Source organism: Trifolium pratense, linkage group LG1, assembly GCF_020283565.1.
Source record: "Trifolium pratense cultivar HEN17-A07 linkage group LG1, ARS_RC_1.1, whole genome shotgun sequence".
Taxonomy (NCBI): domain Eukaryota; kingdom Viridiplantae; phylum Streptophyta; class Magnoliopsida; order Fabales; family Fabaceae; genus Trifolium; species Trifolium pratense.
The window spans coordinates 23,484,470-23,498,910 of record NC_060059.1 but is presented as its reverse complement, the minus strand read 5'-3'; the positions used below and the strand labels follow the sequence as shown (position 1 = coordinate 23,498,910).

Here is a 14,441-nt window from a genome sequence, read left to right as displayed (position 1 = left end):
ACCGGACCAAGCACCTAAGTCTAAGGTTAGGGTTGTCGTTTCCTAATAGATAACCGAAGTTTAGTACGAGTTAAATTTCGAATATTCAATTAATTACTCATTTAAAATTTAAAAGTCACCGATATATGTCTATTAATATAAAATAAATTTAAATATCAAATTAACTACAACTTTACAAATCATTCAAAATGAAATAATTAAAACATAAAATTGGAAATAATAATGTGAAAAAAGACACCAACAGGATTCGAACTCCTGCCAGGTCTTTCCATGTTAAACGCCCTAACCACTGCACCAAATCAATTAATTTGTTATTCTTCCGCGCATCAAAATATAAATATAAATAACACCAATACTTAGATAGCCTGCTTCAACATATGCCTTGCTGTCTTTTTTTTTTTTTTTTCTCTTTAACAAATGGTTTCAGTAATAGTATTAACAAACATTATGTCCCAAAATTCAATCACAATTTAACAATACCTTAAAAAAAAATAATTTCTAGTTCAATTCTTTCCAAATCTCAATGTAAATGTACATTAAAAACAAAAAACTTAGTTTCAAAATATCATAAACATTACAGCCCAAATCTCAAATTCGATCACATAGTACATCCAACACATTTAATATATAAAACAAAACCTCATTGTTTACCATCAGCAGATTTCATCACCTGTTGTAACAGACCATAACACGAAGTTGAATTTGCACCAACATTCATTCCATACAGTTGGTATAGAGGTGGTACATGTGGTACAGAAGTTACATGTTGTGCAGGTGGAACATGTTGTCCAGATGGTACGTGCATCTGTTGCATAACCGGATGTAACATAGGAATCATATGTTGAAATCCATACATCGGAGTGAATTGCCCGGTCGCACTAGTAACATCAATATGTGTTGGTGTTGACACATTAGCGCCACACTCTTTCAATTGCACCGAACATTTATTTCTCTTTTGCACAATACTTTCACAAAGGTCTTTCGGTAGCTCTGAACATTTCTTCTTTTTTGGTGCCACACTACTTTCGCAAAGGTCTTTCGGTTGCTCTACACATTTCTTCTTATTCTGTCGCACACTACTTTCACCAAGGTCAACCGGTAGCTCTGAATTTATGTCTTGCACACTACTTTCAGCGTTGCAACTTTTTTTTCTCTTTTTGTCCTGTTTATAACAATAAAAAAGAAATTTTACTACAAATATAAAACAATATAATTAATAAAACATATTATATGATTCGAAAGATAAACAATCAAGAATTATTAAAATTACCGAACAAGTCCTCGCATTATGAGTTGTACTCTTGCAATGAGTACAATGCCTGAGAGCTTTTGGGTCATTCTTTTTTTTCTTTGGAGCACCTTTACTCTGAACCGGGATAGGATCACCAACAACTGACTTTTGTGTTCCAATAGGATCCTCAACACTGCAATATTTTTTTTTTAAATTCATGAGGTCATCCATAATGTCACCATACACACCATTCTTTTTAGAAGCTTCTTTGCAAAATGATGTCAGAACAGAACAATATGCACCAAAACGGGCAAGCTCAATCACATCGGAATCAACTGGATCATTAACATCCACCATGTTCAAATAATCAATTTTAGCATCCTTGGTCCATCGCGACAATACCAAAGTGCTAGGAATGTGATCAACATGTTCTTCCTTCATCACATGAAAAATATGAGAACAAGGAAGTCCACGAGAATCAAACAACCTGCACGAACATTGGAATGTATCACCATCGTAAACAACTGTTCTTTCATACGCATCCCGACAATATTTAGTCAAAGTATAAAACTTTGTATCTCCAATTTCCTTTTTATGCTTAACAATCAATTCACCGGCCTTCATAATTTCTTCTTTCACTTCTTTGAAAATCTCCGCTGTATAGATTTTAGCGGCATTGCTCTCAATCAAACGTAGTTGAGTTGTCAACACAGGTTCTGAAAACTTTGACTTAAAATCTTCAACAAGTTCATTGTTTCTGTAGCCTCTTAGAGCCTGCTCAAAATTTTGCATAAATTCAAAGATGCATCCTTTCTTTCTGACATAACTTTTTATTATTGCATTGATTGCTTCACATTGGGACGTAGTTCTTATACGTCCAAAAAACTTATCCCGCAGGTATGCAGTTGCCCATAGTAACTTGTTCTCGTAGGTTTTGATAACCCACGGATGTCCTTCAACTCCATTTTCTTTAATCATCTCTGACCAATACTCTTCAAAATCATCCTTTGAAAAATTTGAGAACATGGCTTTTTTAAATCCCTTCAGAAAACCTGAATTCTTCACATTCTCACCTGCATTCTTATTCAAATGCCAGGCACATAACCGATGAGTCGAATCGGGGAAAACCTCTTTTATAGCCTCTCTCATAGCCCCATCTCCATCTGTCACCACAGCTTTTGGGCGTTTATTTTCCATACACTCCAAAAAACAATTCAACACCCACTTATACGTCTCCGTGGTTTCATCTGATACCAACGCAGCGCCAAAAATTATTGTTTGGGAATGGTGGTTACAACCTGAAAATATAACCAGCGGGAGGTTGTATTTGTTCCTCTTGTATGTTGTGTCAAATGCAACCACATCTCCAAAACAGAAGTAGTCAGATCTACTAGTCCCATCAGCCCAAAAAAGAGACTTCATCCGTCCATTGCTAGTGTCAGCAGCATATTCAGCATAGAGCATGGGATCAGTAGCTGACTTTGCATTAAGATAATGTAGCGATGCGGCAACATCACCATCTTTAACAATATCACGCATTTTTTTATCAAAATAATTATAAAGATCTTTCTTCGTAAACCCAACACCACCATATCCACCCTTCTGAGCAACCATGTACCCCATAATATGACAAGTTCTAATTCCACGTGACTGCATACCATCAACCTGAGCTCTATCTGCTTCGCTAATCTTACGATAAACCGGGTGTAAGTGCACAAACCTAGCTGATGTTAATTCATGGTTATGAGTCTCTTCAAACACAGACACTACAAATCTACCCTTATCGGCTTTGTATGTCACACGAAACCTAGCCGTGCATTTCGTACGTGTCAAACGTCGGTGCTCTCTTTTCCTATCTAACCTAGATATGTGTCTCTTATCTCGTAAACCTTGTCTACTGCATACAAAAAGCTTGTTTGTTATTATTTTACTACCATCAGGCCCTATTTTTTTCTTATCATCACTTTTCCTAACGGAAAAACCTTTACATTTACCGTATTGATAATAAAATTCATAAGCTTCGTCAACACTACCAAAATCCATACCACGAATTTCATCAGCAGTCATAGAATTAATACGTACCGCTCTTTCACCTATAGATGCTTCATCAGCAAAATCATGGTCATTGCCATCATCATCATCATCATCATCATCATCATCATCATCATCATCATCATCATCACCATCATCATGGTGGTCACCATGATCATCGCCATCATCTGACCTATCATGCCCACTGGATGCCGAATAGCTGGAATTCTCATCATCAGATGTATGACTATCAGTTGAACTAACTTCATTAGAATCAACATCTAGAGATTCATCAAATTTTACCATTGTTGTGAACCTAAAACACAACAATTGTCACCATCAATAACAATACCACCAAAATTCCTAAACAAAATGAAAGGTAACTAACACAACTGAAAATCAAATTTATACACACACAACTAATTTTATACAGAAAACAAATTAAAGCTAATTCCCAAATTGAAAATCAAATTAATTCTTAATAACTAATTACAAATAAAACTGCAATTCAATTTCAGCATGAACCCTAACTACCAAACGAAATCAAACGGATTTTCTGCATAAACCCTAATTCCCAAATTGAAATCAAATTAATTCTTAATAACTATTACTGTTTCGTATTTACCTTAGCAACTGCACACGCAATCTTCTTTCACAAACTCGCCGTCGAATGGAGTTCTGTTCAAACTCAGGTGAAGGAAAACAATGAACTAGCAAAGTCTGTTCGTCCAGCAATGGCGACCGTTTTGGAGGTTAATGTTGTTGTTTACACTTTGTTGGGGATGAAAACAAGTTCAGGAAAACGAAACCAATGTTGGTGATGAAGACGATGAAGACGATGAAGTTCAGAAGAAGTAAAACAATGAACTTTGATTCAAAAATAATTACAACGATTATTTTGTCATGTTGTTGTTTTTTTATTTAATTTTAGTTTTAAATTTAGTTTTAATTTAGTTTTAATTAATTTACAAAATTAACAAAATATAATATTGGGGTAATTGTGTAAGTTTTAATATGTAAGGGACTTAGTTGAAATATTAAAAAATGATAAGTTCCATGGTAAGTATCATACATAAAGGTTGTACCATATTATTCAAAGTTGGTCAACATTGCATCCTCATTGGCCAGTTTTGGAATGTACCAAAACATTCCAACTAAGGAATGTACCATAGAATTTTCCCTTTTTTTATACAAACTTGTTATGATGCACCGACATGTCTGATCAAAGACAAGTCTGACACTGACACATGTAATCAACATCCAATTAACTCATTTTCTTAAACTACTACCGGTGTTGACGTATCATGTTCATGTATTTGTAAGTGTTTGACTACAAACTTGGCTCGAAAATCAAAATGAGAAAATTGATGATATTTCTACTAGGATGAATGAAGGTCCAATGGTTAAAGGTGATAACATAACAATATAATTTAATAAACCAGCATTCTTTGAATAGAACTGTAAAGCCAAAAAGTTGACTATTAAGCATCAAGTGAAAGGCCTATACTGCCCTTGAAGTACTATCCGCAAATGAATCAGGTTTTGAGAATTCAATTACATGTAAGGCATCATAGCAAATTATAGAAATGTGAAGAAAAACTGAGTTCTAATAACAGATATCTGTGTCTTGTTATGAATTCCAGTTTTTGAAATCTCACCTCTTCCTCTTCTTTTTCAGAATTTGTTTCTCCATGTCGTTTTTAACAATCAACTTCTATTTACATCACCATCATCAACATTTGGGTGGATCGATTTGATACTGTCTCTCTCTGTTGAGGTTTCTGTAATCTTCAAAGTTCCAGCTTGATGCTTGCAATCCTTTTGCTGAGGATACATAATTCATTGCAAAATTATTGAGTTTATACAACTTCAATCAAAAGAAACAAAGGGAATCCTCAACTACGTAACAGTTTGCTCAGTCTATCATCTTTGCATCCCCTTTGGTCATCAACGATGCACTCGAAAGTATCCAATAATAACAGTGATAGCAGGTCCTCCATAACCTCTAGTTAGATCATCACAATTTCGACGAATTGAAATTTTATTAACTTCATCATTCACAACAACACCATCATTCACATGATTCACAGTTTCAACCTTGGAATTGAAAATAACATCTACCTTTATATATATATATATATATATATATATGGCTAAAATGCAGTTTTGGCCCCCTAACTTTAAGAAAGTTGCGATTTTAGCCCTCTAACTTTAAAAATAACAGTTTTGGCCCCCTAACTTTAGCCCCTTTTGCAAAACCTCAATTTTGACTTAGTCGACGCATAGGTGGCAACTCACTTAGCTGACCAAGATGCCATGTGTGTAATTTTCTAATTTTAAAATTAAAAAAAAAAATATAATGAGATATGCTAGCAATTTTTCACTTTTCTCTGGATTCTCTCTTCATCTTCGATTCCGCATCCCCATTGATTGAAAATCATGTGGACATTAACAAAAGCAACTACAGAGTAAAACAAAGTATACATAACAGAACTAGAAACCCAAAATCATTCCCTCCACCAACGAACTTATTTTTCATTCACAGCAACAAATTAATCCAAGTTCTTCCACTTATTGATAACCCTTTGAAGAATATTCTTACTGAAAATTCATCAAGTTCTTCCACCATTGTATCCTCAATTTCTTTTCATTCTTCTTTATCTTGTTCTCTTAGTTCTTCATCTTCACAACAACTGCAAAATTCATCTTCGTCTTCCTCTTCAACATTAACAAATGCTTCATACCCTAAAAAATCTTGATCCACCATTTTCCAAAAAATTACCAGACTTTGGATTACTACAATATTTCAGCCATTGGAAGTTAGGGGGCTAAAATCACAACTTTCTTAAAGTTAGAGGGCCAAAACTGCATTTTAGCATATATATATATATATATATATATAGGGAGCCCCTAATGTGGTCTCCAATTTTTTTGGTCCACCCATGATCCTCCCAAAATGACCTTCTACAATAGGTTTTTTTTAATAAAAATGGTGGGTCCCATAAAAGTATAAAAAATAAATTCTTCTTCATTTTAAGTGTTAATTGTTGATTACATTTATGCCATTGTTACTAAATCTTGATCCAAGTAAAAATCATATTTCATCCTCTCTAATTAATGGATTTGTTCATTGTGTTCGTCACAAACGAAAACCCCTTTGTTGCACATTTCATCTCCATATGAAATCAACAAATTCCATATATCAACAAAATCCATCTTTAAACTTAACTTTGAATTTGAATTAGCATCTTGTTCATAACACACTTTGATAATATACCTCTATCCATTAATTTGTTTGCTGCCTTTCTTATTTGAATCTAAGAGACAATCATTCAAACTTCACCCATCCTTAATTTCTAATTGCTGCAACGATATGTATGAAATCCAGATCCAAATCCAAGAACAAGACAAGAACGACAACAACCATCTTCATCACCCCTCTCTCGCCGGCGTCCCTCTAATCTCGCTCTCTGGTGTCTTTTCTCCAAGAAATTACTCAAAATTGACCAAACTAAACAATTGAAATGTATTTCGTACACTTAAATTACTGAACTCATGTCTAGATCTAAAGAATTCAAAGGTCAGTGCAGGTTGTAATACAACCAAGACACATAGAAATAGAGATTTTTTATTGTTTCAAGAAGAAGAGGAAGGTGCAAAGAAGAAGATGAATGATGGTCAAAGACAGAGACGAAAATAGTTTATCGGAGACGATTGAGTAAGGTGTTGACACTGCGGCGGAAACGCAACTTGAAGTTTATCATATTTTTTTTAAGTAAAGAACAGTTTTTTAGTGATGAAATATAAGATGAATGTTGATTAAAAAATAATAATAATTTTTATTATATATATTGGTGACCCGTTGTAGCAGGTCAGTCAATGAGGTTCATTGGTGGACCTTTCTTTTGGGGGTTCATATTAGGGGGACCCACATATATATATATATATATATATATATATATATATATATATATATATATATATATATATATATATATATATATATATATATATAGTTCCTATAGTTTTGTGGTCCATATAAAAGGGTGAGTTGCTACACTCGTCATACAACTCTCTCATCAGAGAGCCAAATACCACAATTAGCTTGGGATAGAAAAAAAGAAGTTCACTTTGATATTGTCTTCTCCAACTAATTTATCGTTTATGAGCAAATATTAACCAAGAAATCATATTCAAAAACAACATATCAAAACGCAGCAACATATCATTGAACTTGTATATACAATCGTAATTCATTTCTGAACAAGTAGTTGTTTGCTTTCACTTATGTCTAGTGTAGCACTTATTGGAAGAGGAAATGTAGGCATCCTTCTAGTCCATGTCCACGCTTCGTATATACAATCGATTTTTAATATTATCAGCACTTTCCACGATCTTTTGGATAAATTTATATTCGTACTCGCACCTACAAAAGTATACACAAGGGATTTCAATTCGCTTTTTTCATTAAAAAGAAGTATGAAGTTCAGATGACCAACAACTTTTCACTAGTGCTAATTGTCACTCAAAATGCAGCAACTTGAACAAAATATTTGATTTTTATAAATCATGTTTAAAATTCACGTATATACCTTAAAAAACGAGCCAACTTCACATCTATGATGCGAGGCAACTTAACATCTATAACAAGTGGCTAAGAGATTATATAATTTTGAAATAATGTTAATAAATAAAAGTATATACTACGCACCCGTCGGTTTTATAAGTTTGTCCAGACAAACCAGAAACTTCAGACAAAGCAGACCTCCATTTTTGTAATCTCTCTGAATCACTTCCTAATTCTTGTTCATGATTGGTCATAGATACGCCATAATTATTTTTCAGATCCCTGATGTCTGATGGTTGCACTTTGTAAAAGATAGGCCAAACCAATTGATTCTTTAATTGCTTACACTCAAGGATCTTAGCAAGCTCATCAAGACACCAAGAGGAACTTGCATAATTTTCAGATAAAACAACAATCGAAAGCCTTGATGCTTCGATTGCATTATAAAGAGAGGGTGAAATTTGGTCCCCATTATGCAATCCCCCACCATCGTCCATGAATGTCTTGAATCCTCCCTGACAAAGAGCATCATAGAGAAAACCTGTAAAAGAGTAACGGGTATTTTTTCCTCTAAAACTGATGAAAATCTGCCATCGAGCCATTGGATGTCTCAGATTGTCCAATGACACTTTCCACTCCACAACAGGTTTACTTTTTAAAGAAGATCCCACCTCTTTAATTGTACCAGGCAACATTTCACATTCAAAAACAATTTGATGCGCTACATTTAATATGTCTGATGAGGGCTCATCTTCTATGCCTGAATATTTTTTGAGCAGAACCCAAGCTTCATCATTGGATAGGGGACCTAGTGGAATCTGACTTTGACAATCCATCAAACCACATTCTCTTTGGCGGCGTGTGGTTAGAAGCACCTTGCACCCATTACTACCATCATTAGGAATACCTATATCCTCTAGTTCAATCTTTTCTTGAACATCATCCAATATCACAAGAACTCGACCAATACTTTCTAATTCTGAAGATATTGTTCTTGCTCTTGCAACTTCGGTGTTTCTCTTGAATTTCAGATTCAAAGAATCAGCAATTTCATCCTGAATCCTCATAGCATTTGGGTTTTTAGACACATTAGCAAATAAAATTACATCAAAAATATTTAAATACTTTGCTTTCTCACCAACTATTTTCACCAGTTTTGTTTTACCAGAGCCCCTTTTACCATACAATCCAATTATAGAACAATTATTATCCTGTAGTGCCACTATAAGTCTATCTGAAGCCTCTTTCATAGGCTCAAAAGACACAAAATATCCAGAAGAGAAGTACTCCAAAGCTGGAATTGTGGTGGAAAATGGCTCAGGTTCAGAGTTTGTATTGAGTACCTTCATTTTTTTTAGCATTTCATTGTACATCCCATATCTCATCTCATGATTGCTACACAATACCCATTGCACCACCGCAAATGAACAATCATAATCAGGAATCTCTGCTTCTGTTCTTGTTTTAAGATTCTCCTCATCTTCTATGAGTTTCTCACTTTCTTTTAGCCACTCAAAAACAGCATTGTTGACTTTTTCAGTTTTAGGAGTTGTTCCAATTTTTTCCTGCACAAGACCTCGATTTAAAATTAACTTCTTCTTTTCACTCTCAACATCTTTCATGATATTGCCAAACTGAAAGAGACAGATTAGCTGTTTTGTCTTTTTGGCCAAAGATTCTGCGAGGCTTGTCACTAAAAATGACATTGAGTTGAATAAGTGTACTTATCACGTAGAGCAGTTAACCTGAAAAATAATCAATCTAAAACTCAACTGCGAATATTTCGTTCCACAGATAAAATAAATTTCTATATAAAACTGAAAGCAATCATGTCTTTAATTACAATGATGTTTGAAGATCTAGAAAGAAATGGAATAAATTAGAGAAAATATGCAACACTTGATGAACTAGAAAATGAAAGAAAGATTGGTAACTTGATTAGCATCATTCACTACAACTATAGAAGGAAAATGAATTTGAAGGCACAACACAAAGAGTCTAGAAGAGACCTGGAAAATGGAAATGATTGTCTCTGCCAAACAGAAAGTCAATGACACTAGCTAATTGGGACTCTGTCTACACTAGCTATGAGTGAGATGTGAACCCATTAGTTTATCATATACCTACCCTATAAAAATATCAACAACAATAATAATATTAGTTTATCTTTCTATTATAGTATTTTTTTTCAATTTATTGTACGTTACAAAAGAGTTATAATAATTATGGATATTTTACAGGAAGTTTCCAATTGCTTCTTTAATTATTGATTTGAAGCAACCTTTGTAAACAATAAGATGTTGACTTGACTCCAAGTCTTATTTTATACAAACAAACTTGTTGTGCTGCGCCAACACAACACGTGACACCACACCGATACATATGATTACATTTAATTAATTTGTGTCGACATGTCGTGTCCATGTATTTGTAAGTGTTTGATAGAAAACTTGGCTCGAAAATCAAAATGAAAAAATCCATGATATTTCTACTGGGATGAATGAAGGTCTGATGGTTGAAGGTGACAACATAACAATTACTACATGAGAACTGTAAAACCTAAAGTTGACTATTAAGCATCAAGAGAAAGGCCTATACTGCCTAGAAGTACTATCAGCAAATGAAATCGGGCTTTGAGAATTCAATTACATGTAAGGCATCATAACAAATTTATAGAGCTGTAAAGAAAAACAGAGTTCTAATAGAAGATATATGTCTTGTTATGAATTCCGGCTTTTAAAATCCTATCTCTTCCTCTTCTTTTTCAGAATTGGTTTCTCACTGTCGTTTTTAACAATCAACTTCTTTTTACCTCATCAACATGTGGTTGGATCGCTTTGATAATATCTCTCTTCTGCTGAGGTTTCTGTAATCTTCAAAGTTCCAACTTGATGCTTGCAATCCATCTGCTGAGGATACACAGGGCAGAAACTCCTAGAGATTTCATGGTTCATAATTCATCGGAAAACTATTTGTATTTCTAGTTTAAGCAACTTCCTCAAGTTGTCTAACGTCAGTCAAAAGTAATCAAGGGACTTCTCGACTAGGTAACAGTTTGCTCAGTCTCTCATCTTTACATCGCCTTTGGTCATCAACCATGCACTCAAAAGTATCCAATAGATTATCCAAACCCTTGTGATTCTCCCCAATCGCCTTCAAAGCAAACACAATACTCTCAATGGTGGACAAATAACCAGCTTTTGGCTGATTCCTCACTTCACCATATAAGCTCATTTCATTCACTTCCAACTTCAAATGCGGCAAAATGTTCAACCAAGGATTTTCACTATAAATCCTTTTAGCCTTAGCCCATGTTCCATCAAGAACAATCAAGTTCTTCACCTCAAAACCAACATAATGCAAATCATTAACACTAACAACATTATCAGAAGGAAAAAGTAAAACTGAACCAGGACAAACCTCAAGCTCAAATTCCTCATATTTTTCAACATTTTCTTCCCCATTCAATTGCTTCCTTTTCAACTTTTTCACCATAAACCCTTTCGAGAGTGCTTCACGTGCTGCAACACAAGACAAAATCTTGTCAAAACCTAACTCATTAGATTCACATTTCTGCATCCAAATATGAGACAAAGATGTAATTGAACCATATTTGGTAATAGTGACAGTAATGGCAGGTCCTCCATACCACCAGTTACATCATCACCATTTCGACGAATTGAAATTTTCTTAACTTCATCATTCACAACAACACCACCATCATCATCATTCACTTGATTCACAGTTTCAACCCTAGAATTATTGAAAATAACATCCTCAACATCATTTTTCAAACCAGCACAATCAATATCAATATCAATCATGTTTGAATTTTTATCACAAAACAAATCATGGGTATCTTCAATTTCATCAGAAAACAAACCCTTTGACAAATTGGAATCAAATAAGTGAATAAGGAATTGAGATTCAAATTTAACATCAGAAATAGTGGCAATTGTGAGATTCTTGAGACCCATTTTAGCAATTCTGGTAGAATTAAGAGGGTGATTACACTCAAGAGCGTGTTGAAGAATGGTTACATTGACGGAATTAGGGATTGGAGGAGTGAGGATTCGAGAACAGAGACAAGTTCGAGTGGGTTTGGAACATGAAGGACAAATTGGTCTTTTGGATTTTCCCTGTGACATTGAGATTAATGTTTTGAGGGATTTTCGTATGTATCTGTGATAAGAGTTGAATTGCAATGTGAATTTGGTCTGAGTTAGTGAAAAAGCCATTGTTGGTTTGGGAGGGAAATGTATTGGATAACATAAAACCCTAGAATTGTAAGGAAAAGGAATCCTTGATACGATGTCGTTTAATTGAAGTTGATTATAGTAAATTTTGTAGTTCTTTTATGAATTTCTTTTTTCTTTCAAATATTTTTTTGTTTTCACTACCAGTATCATGCCCACAGAACCGCTTAACACGGTTTTAGGGTCCGTTTTGGTATCAAATATTTTCAGCCTCTCCCATTCACAGTTGTCGAGAATAAAACTGTGGTCATCTCTAACAAGTCCAACACCAATTACCACTTAGACCAACCAACTATTTAATTGTTTCAAATAATTTAATGGTTATTTACACACTAAATATAGAGAGGGAAAATTTGAGATTCAATTCTCAACCCTTCAATAACGTCTCTAATATTTAGTAAGCTATTTCTATGGGACTACTTTTGTTTTGTTTGATTACATTACATTATAATCATCATAATTAATTTGTTTGCTGTCAGCTAGCCTTATAATCTGACAGTGTTGGAACAAATGATCATGTTTTTCCTTCCCTTGGGGACATAAGGTATCCAAAGTTATGAAACACGAACACATAACGAGATACAAATACATACACCGTCACGTCAACATCAATAAACCGGGGCGTGTATGTTCTATGAATGGTCATGGGATCCGGAGGATTGTTTACTTGACCTCTTGTTGCTGTGTTGGTGGTTAGGATTGTGGTGTTTTGCTTGTTGTTGTTGTTTTGGGGCTGTTTAGGGGCGTAGCCTATAGGGGTTGGAGTTGGTTTTGGCTTTGTTGTAATGGGGTGGATTTGCTCCCACTGTGTTTACCCCCTTTGTTGTTCTCTTTTTTGATGCATCTCTTGTACTTTTTGTTATAGAGTTTGCTTAATAAAAATGTAATTATATGTGTCGGTATGTTGTTGGTGTCAGACACAGAAAAATGTCTAATAAAAAAAGTGTTTGTGCTTTATAGATTCACAAAGATTCTATTTTTTTTCCTCTACAAATTTGCTCTTGTGGGTTGAATGTTTTTGTAGCTCTCCACAAATTTGTATTGATGATCCTAGTTGAGCTAAGATTGGAAATACAAACTTCCCCTCTAGATATTTTGAACATGAATGCCTGAATGTATTTTGAACAAAGTCCAGACTTCCCCTCTAGATAAGGGATCAAGTCGAATCTCCTTTTGACAATCTATAAAGTCACATTCTTGTTTGCAACATGTGGTCAAAATGATCTTGCATCGATTACTATCACAAGGAATGCCTACATCCTTTGGGTCAAATTTTGCCTGAACATCATCGAAGATCACAAGTATTGGACGATCCATATTTTTTATTGTGGAGGATATTATTATTGCTCTCCCGACTTCAGTGTATTTATTGAATTCAATATTCAACTAGTCAGCAATTTCATCTTGAATTGTCTTGATATTTGGACTTTGGATCATAGTGACAAGTAAAACCTTATGAAAAATCTTTAAATACTTAACTTTCTCACCCATTGCTTTCACCAATGTTGTTTTACCAGAACCCTCTCTACCATACAACCCAATCATAGAGCAACTATCGTCTTGCAATGCCGTTAAAAGTTGATCGGATGCCTTCTCTCTAGAATTAAAGCACACAATATTTTCTGAAGAGAAGTGTTCTAAACTTGGAATTGGAATTAAAAATGGGTCAATTAATTCATATTTCTTTTGATGTGCTATTACTTTGTGCACCAATCTCGATAGTTCATAGCCATCTGCTCTTCTTGTTCGTGTCGTCAGATTCTTCACCTCTTGTATGAGTATCTCTGCTTCATTTAGCCACACAAACACATCATCGTTGACCATTTCAGTTTTATGATCAATTGCTTCAACTTTTAGACGCGCAAGATCTCTCGATGAAACAAGGGGGATCAGATAGGAATCCATTGCCATTCTACTGATATCTTAACTTAAAAAAAATAAAAAAAACAGCGTTATGATTTTAGTTATTTTGAGCATTATATTATGTGAAACATATAAAGAAGAAAATAGAAGCAAGAGAAAGGAAATTGAACTCGCCTATTTTTGCAGCAGGCAGAGAGAGTGAAGTTTGAATGATTAATGTCTCTTAGCTTCAAAGGATATATTATCAAGTGTGTGTTGTGAGCCCATTACTATATATGAATAAAATTTGAATTCACAGAAATTTAACAGAAAGAAGGAACCGAGAAGAAGAGTGAAAACGTGTGGACCCTACTAGTTTTTTTGGAGAAAGAACATACATCACATTCCTCAGTCAGAGAGTTGAATAACTTGTCAAATGGACATTATTTTGACTTGTCAAATATAAACATGATATGAAAGAATATATATACACATAGGCTAATACTACGGAACT

At 34.4% G+C, this 14,441-nt stretch overlaps 2 protein-coding genes and 1 pseudogene across 2 annotated transcripts; all 3 read right to left on the bottom strand.

Moving 5' to 3' along the window:
• Positions 1-1,361: 1,361 nt before the first annotated feature.
• Positions 1,362-3,568, bottom strand: LOC123890618 (protein FAR1-RELATED SEQUENCE 5-like). Its single transcript, XM_045940261.1, has 3 exons — positions 3,415-3,568; positions 1,480-3,324; positions 1,362-1,366 (listed from the first exon to the last, which is right to left on the bottom strand). The coding sequence occupies exons 1-3, from the start codon at positions 3,566-3,568 to the stop codon at positions 1,362-1,364; spliced, it is 2,004 nt and encodes a 667-aa protein (XP_045796217.1).
• A 3,918-nt stretch (positions 3,569-7,486) lies between these two features.
• LOC123910018 lies at positions 7,487-12,373 on the bottom strand (annotated as a pseudogene).
• A 640-nt stretch (positions 12,374-13,013) lies between these two features.
• On the bottom strand, positions 13,014-13,996 carry LOC123910077 (putative disease resistance protein At1g63350). The gene has a single exon (XM_045961120.1). The coding sequence runs from the start codon at positions 13,994-13,996 to the stop codon at positions 13,472-13,474; it is 525 nt and encodes a 174-aa protein (XP_045817076.1). The 3' UTR covers positions 13,014-13,471.
• Between the last annotated feature and the right edge of the window lie 445 nt (positions 13,997-14,441).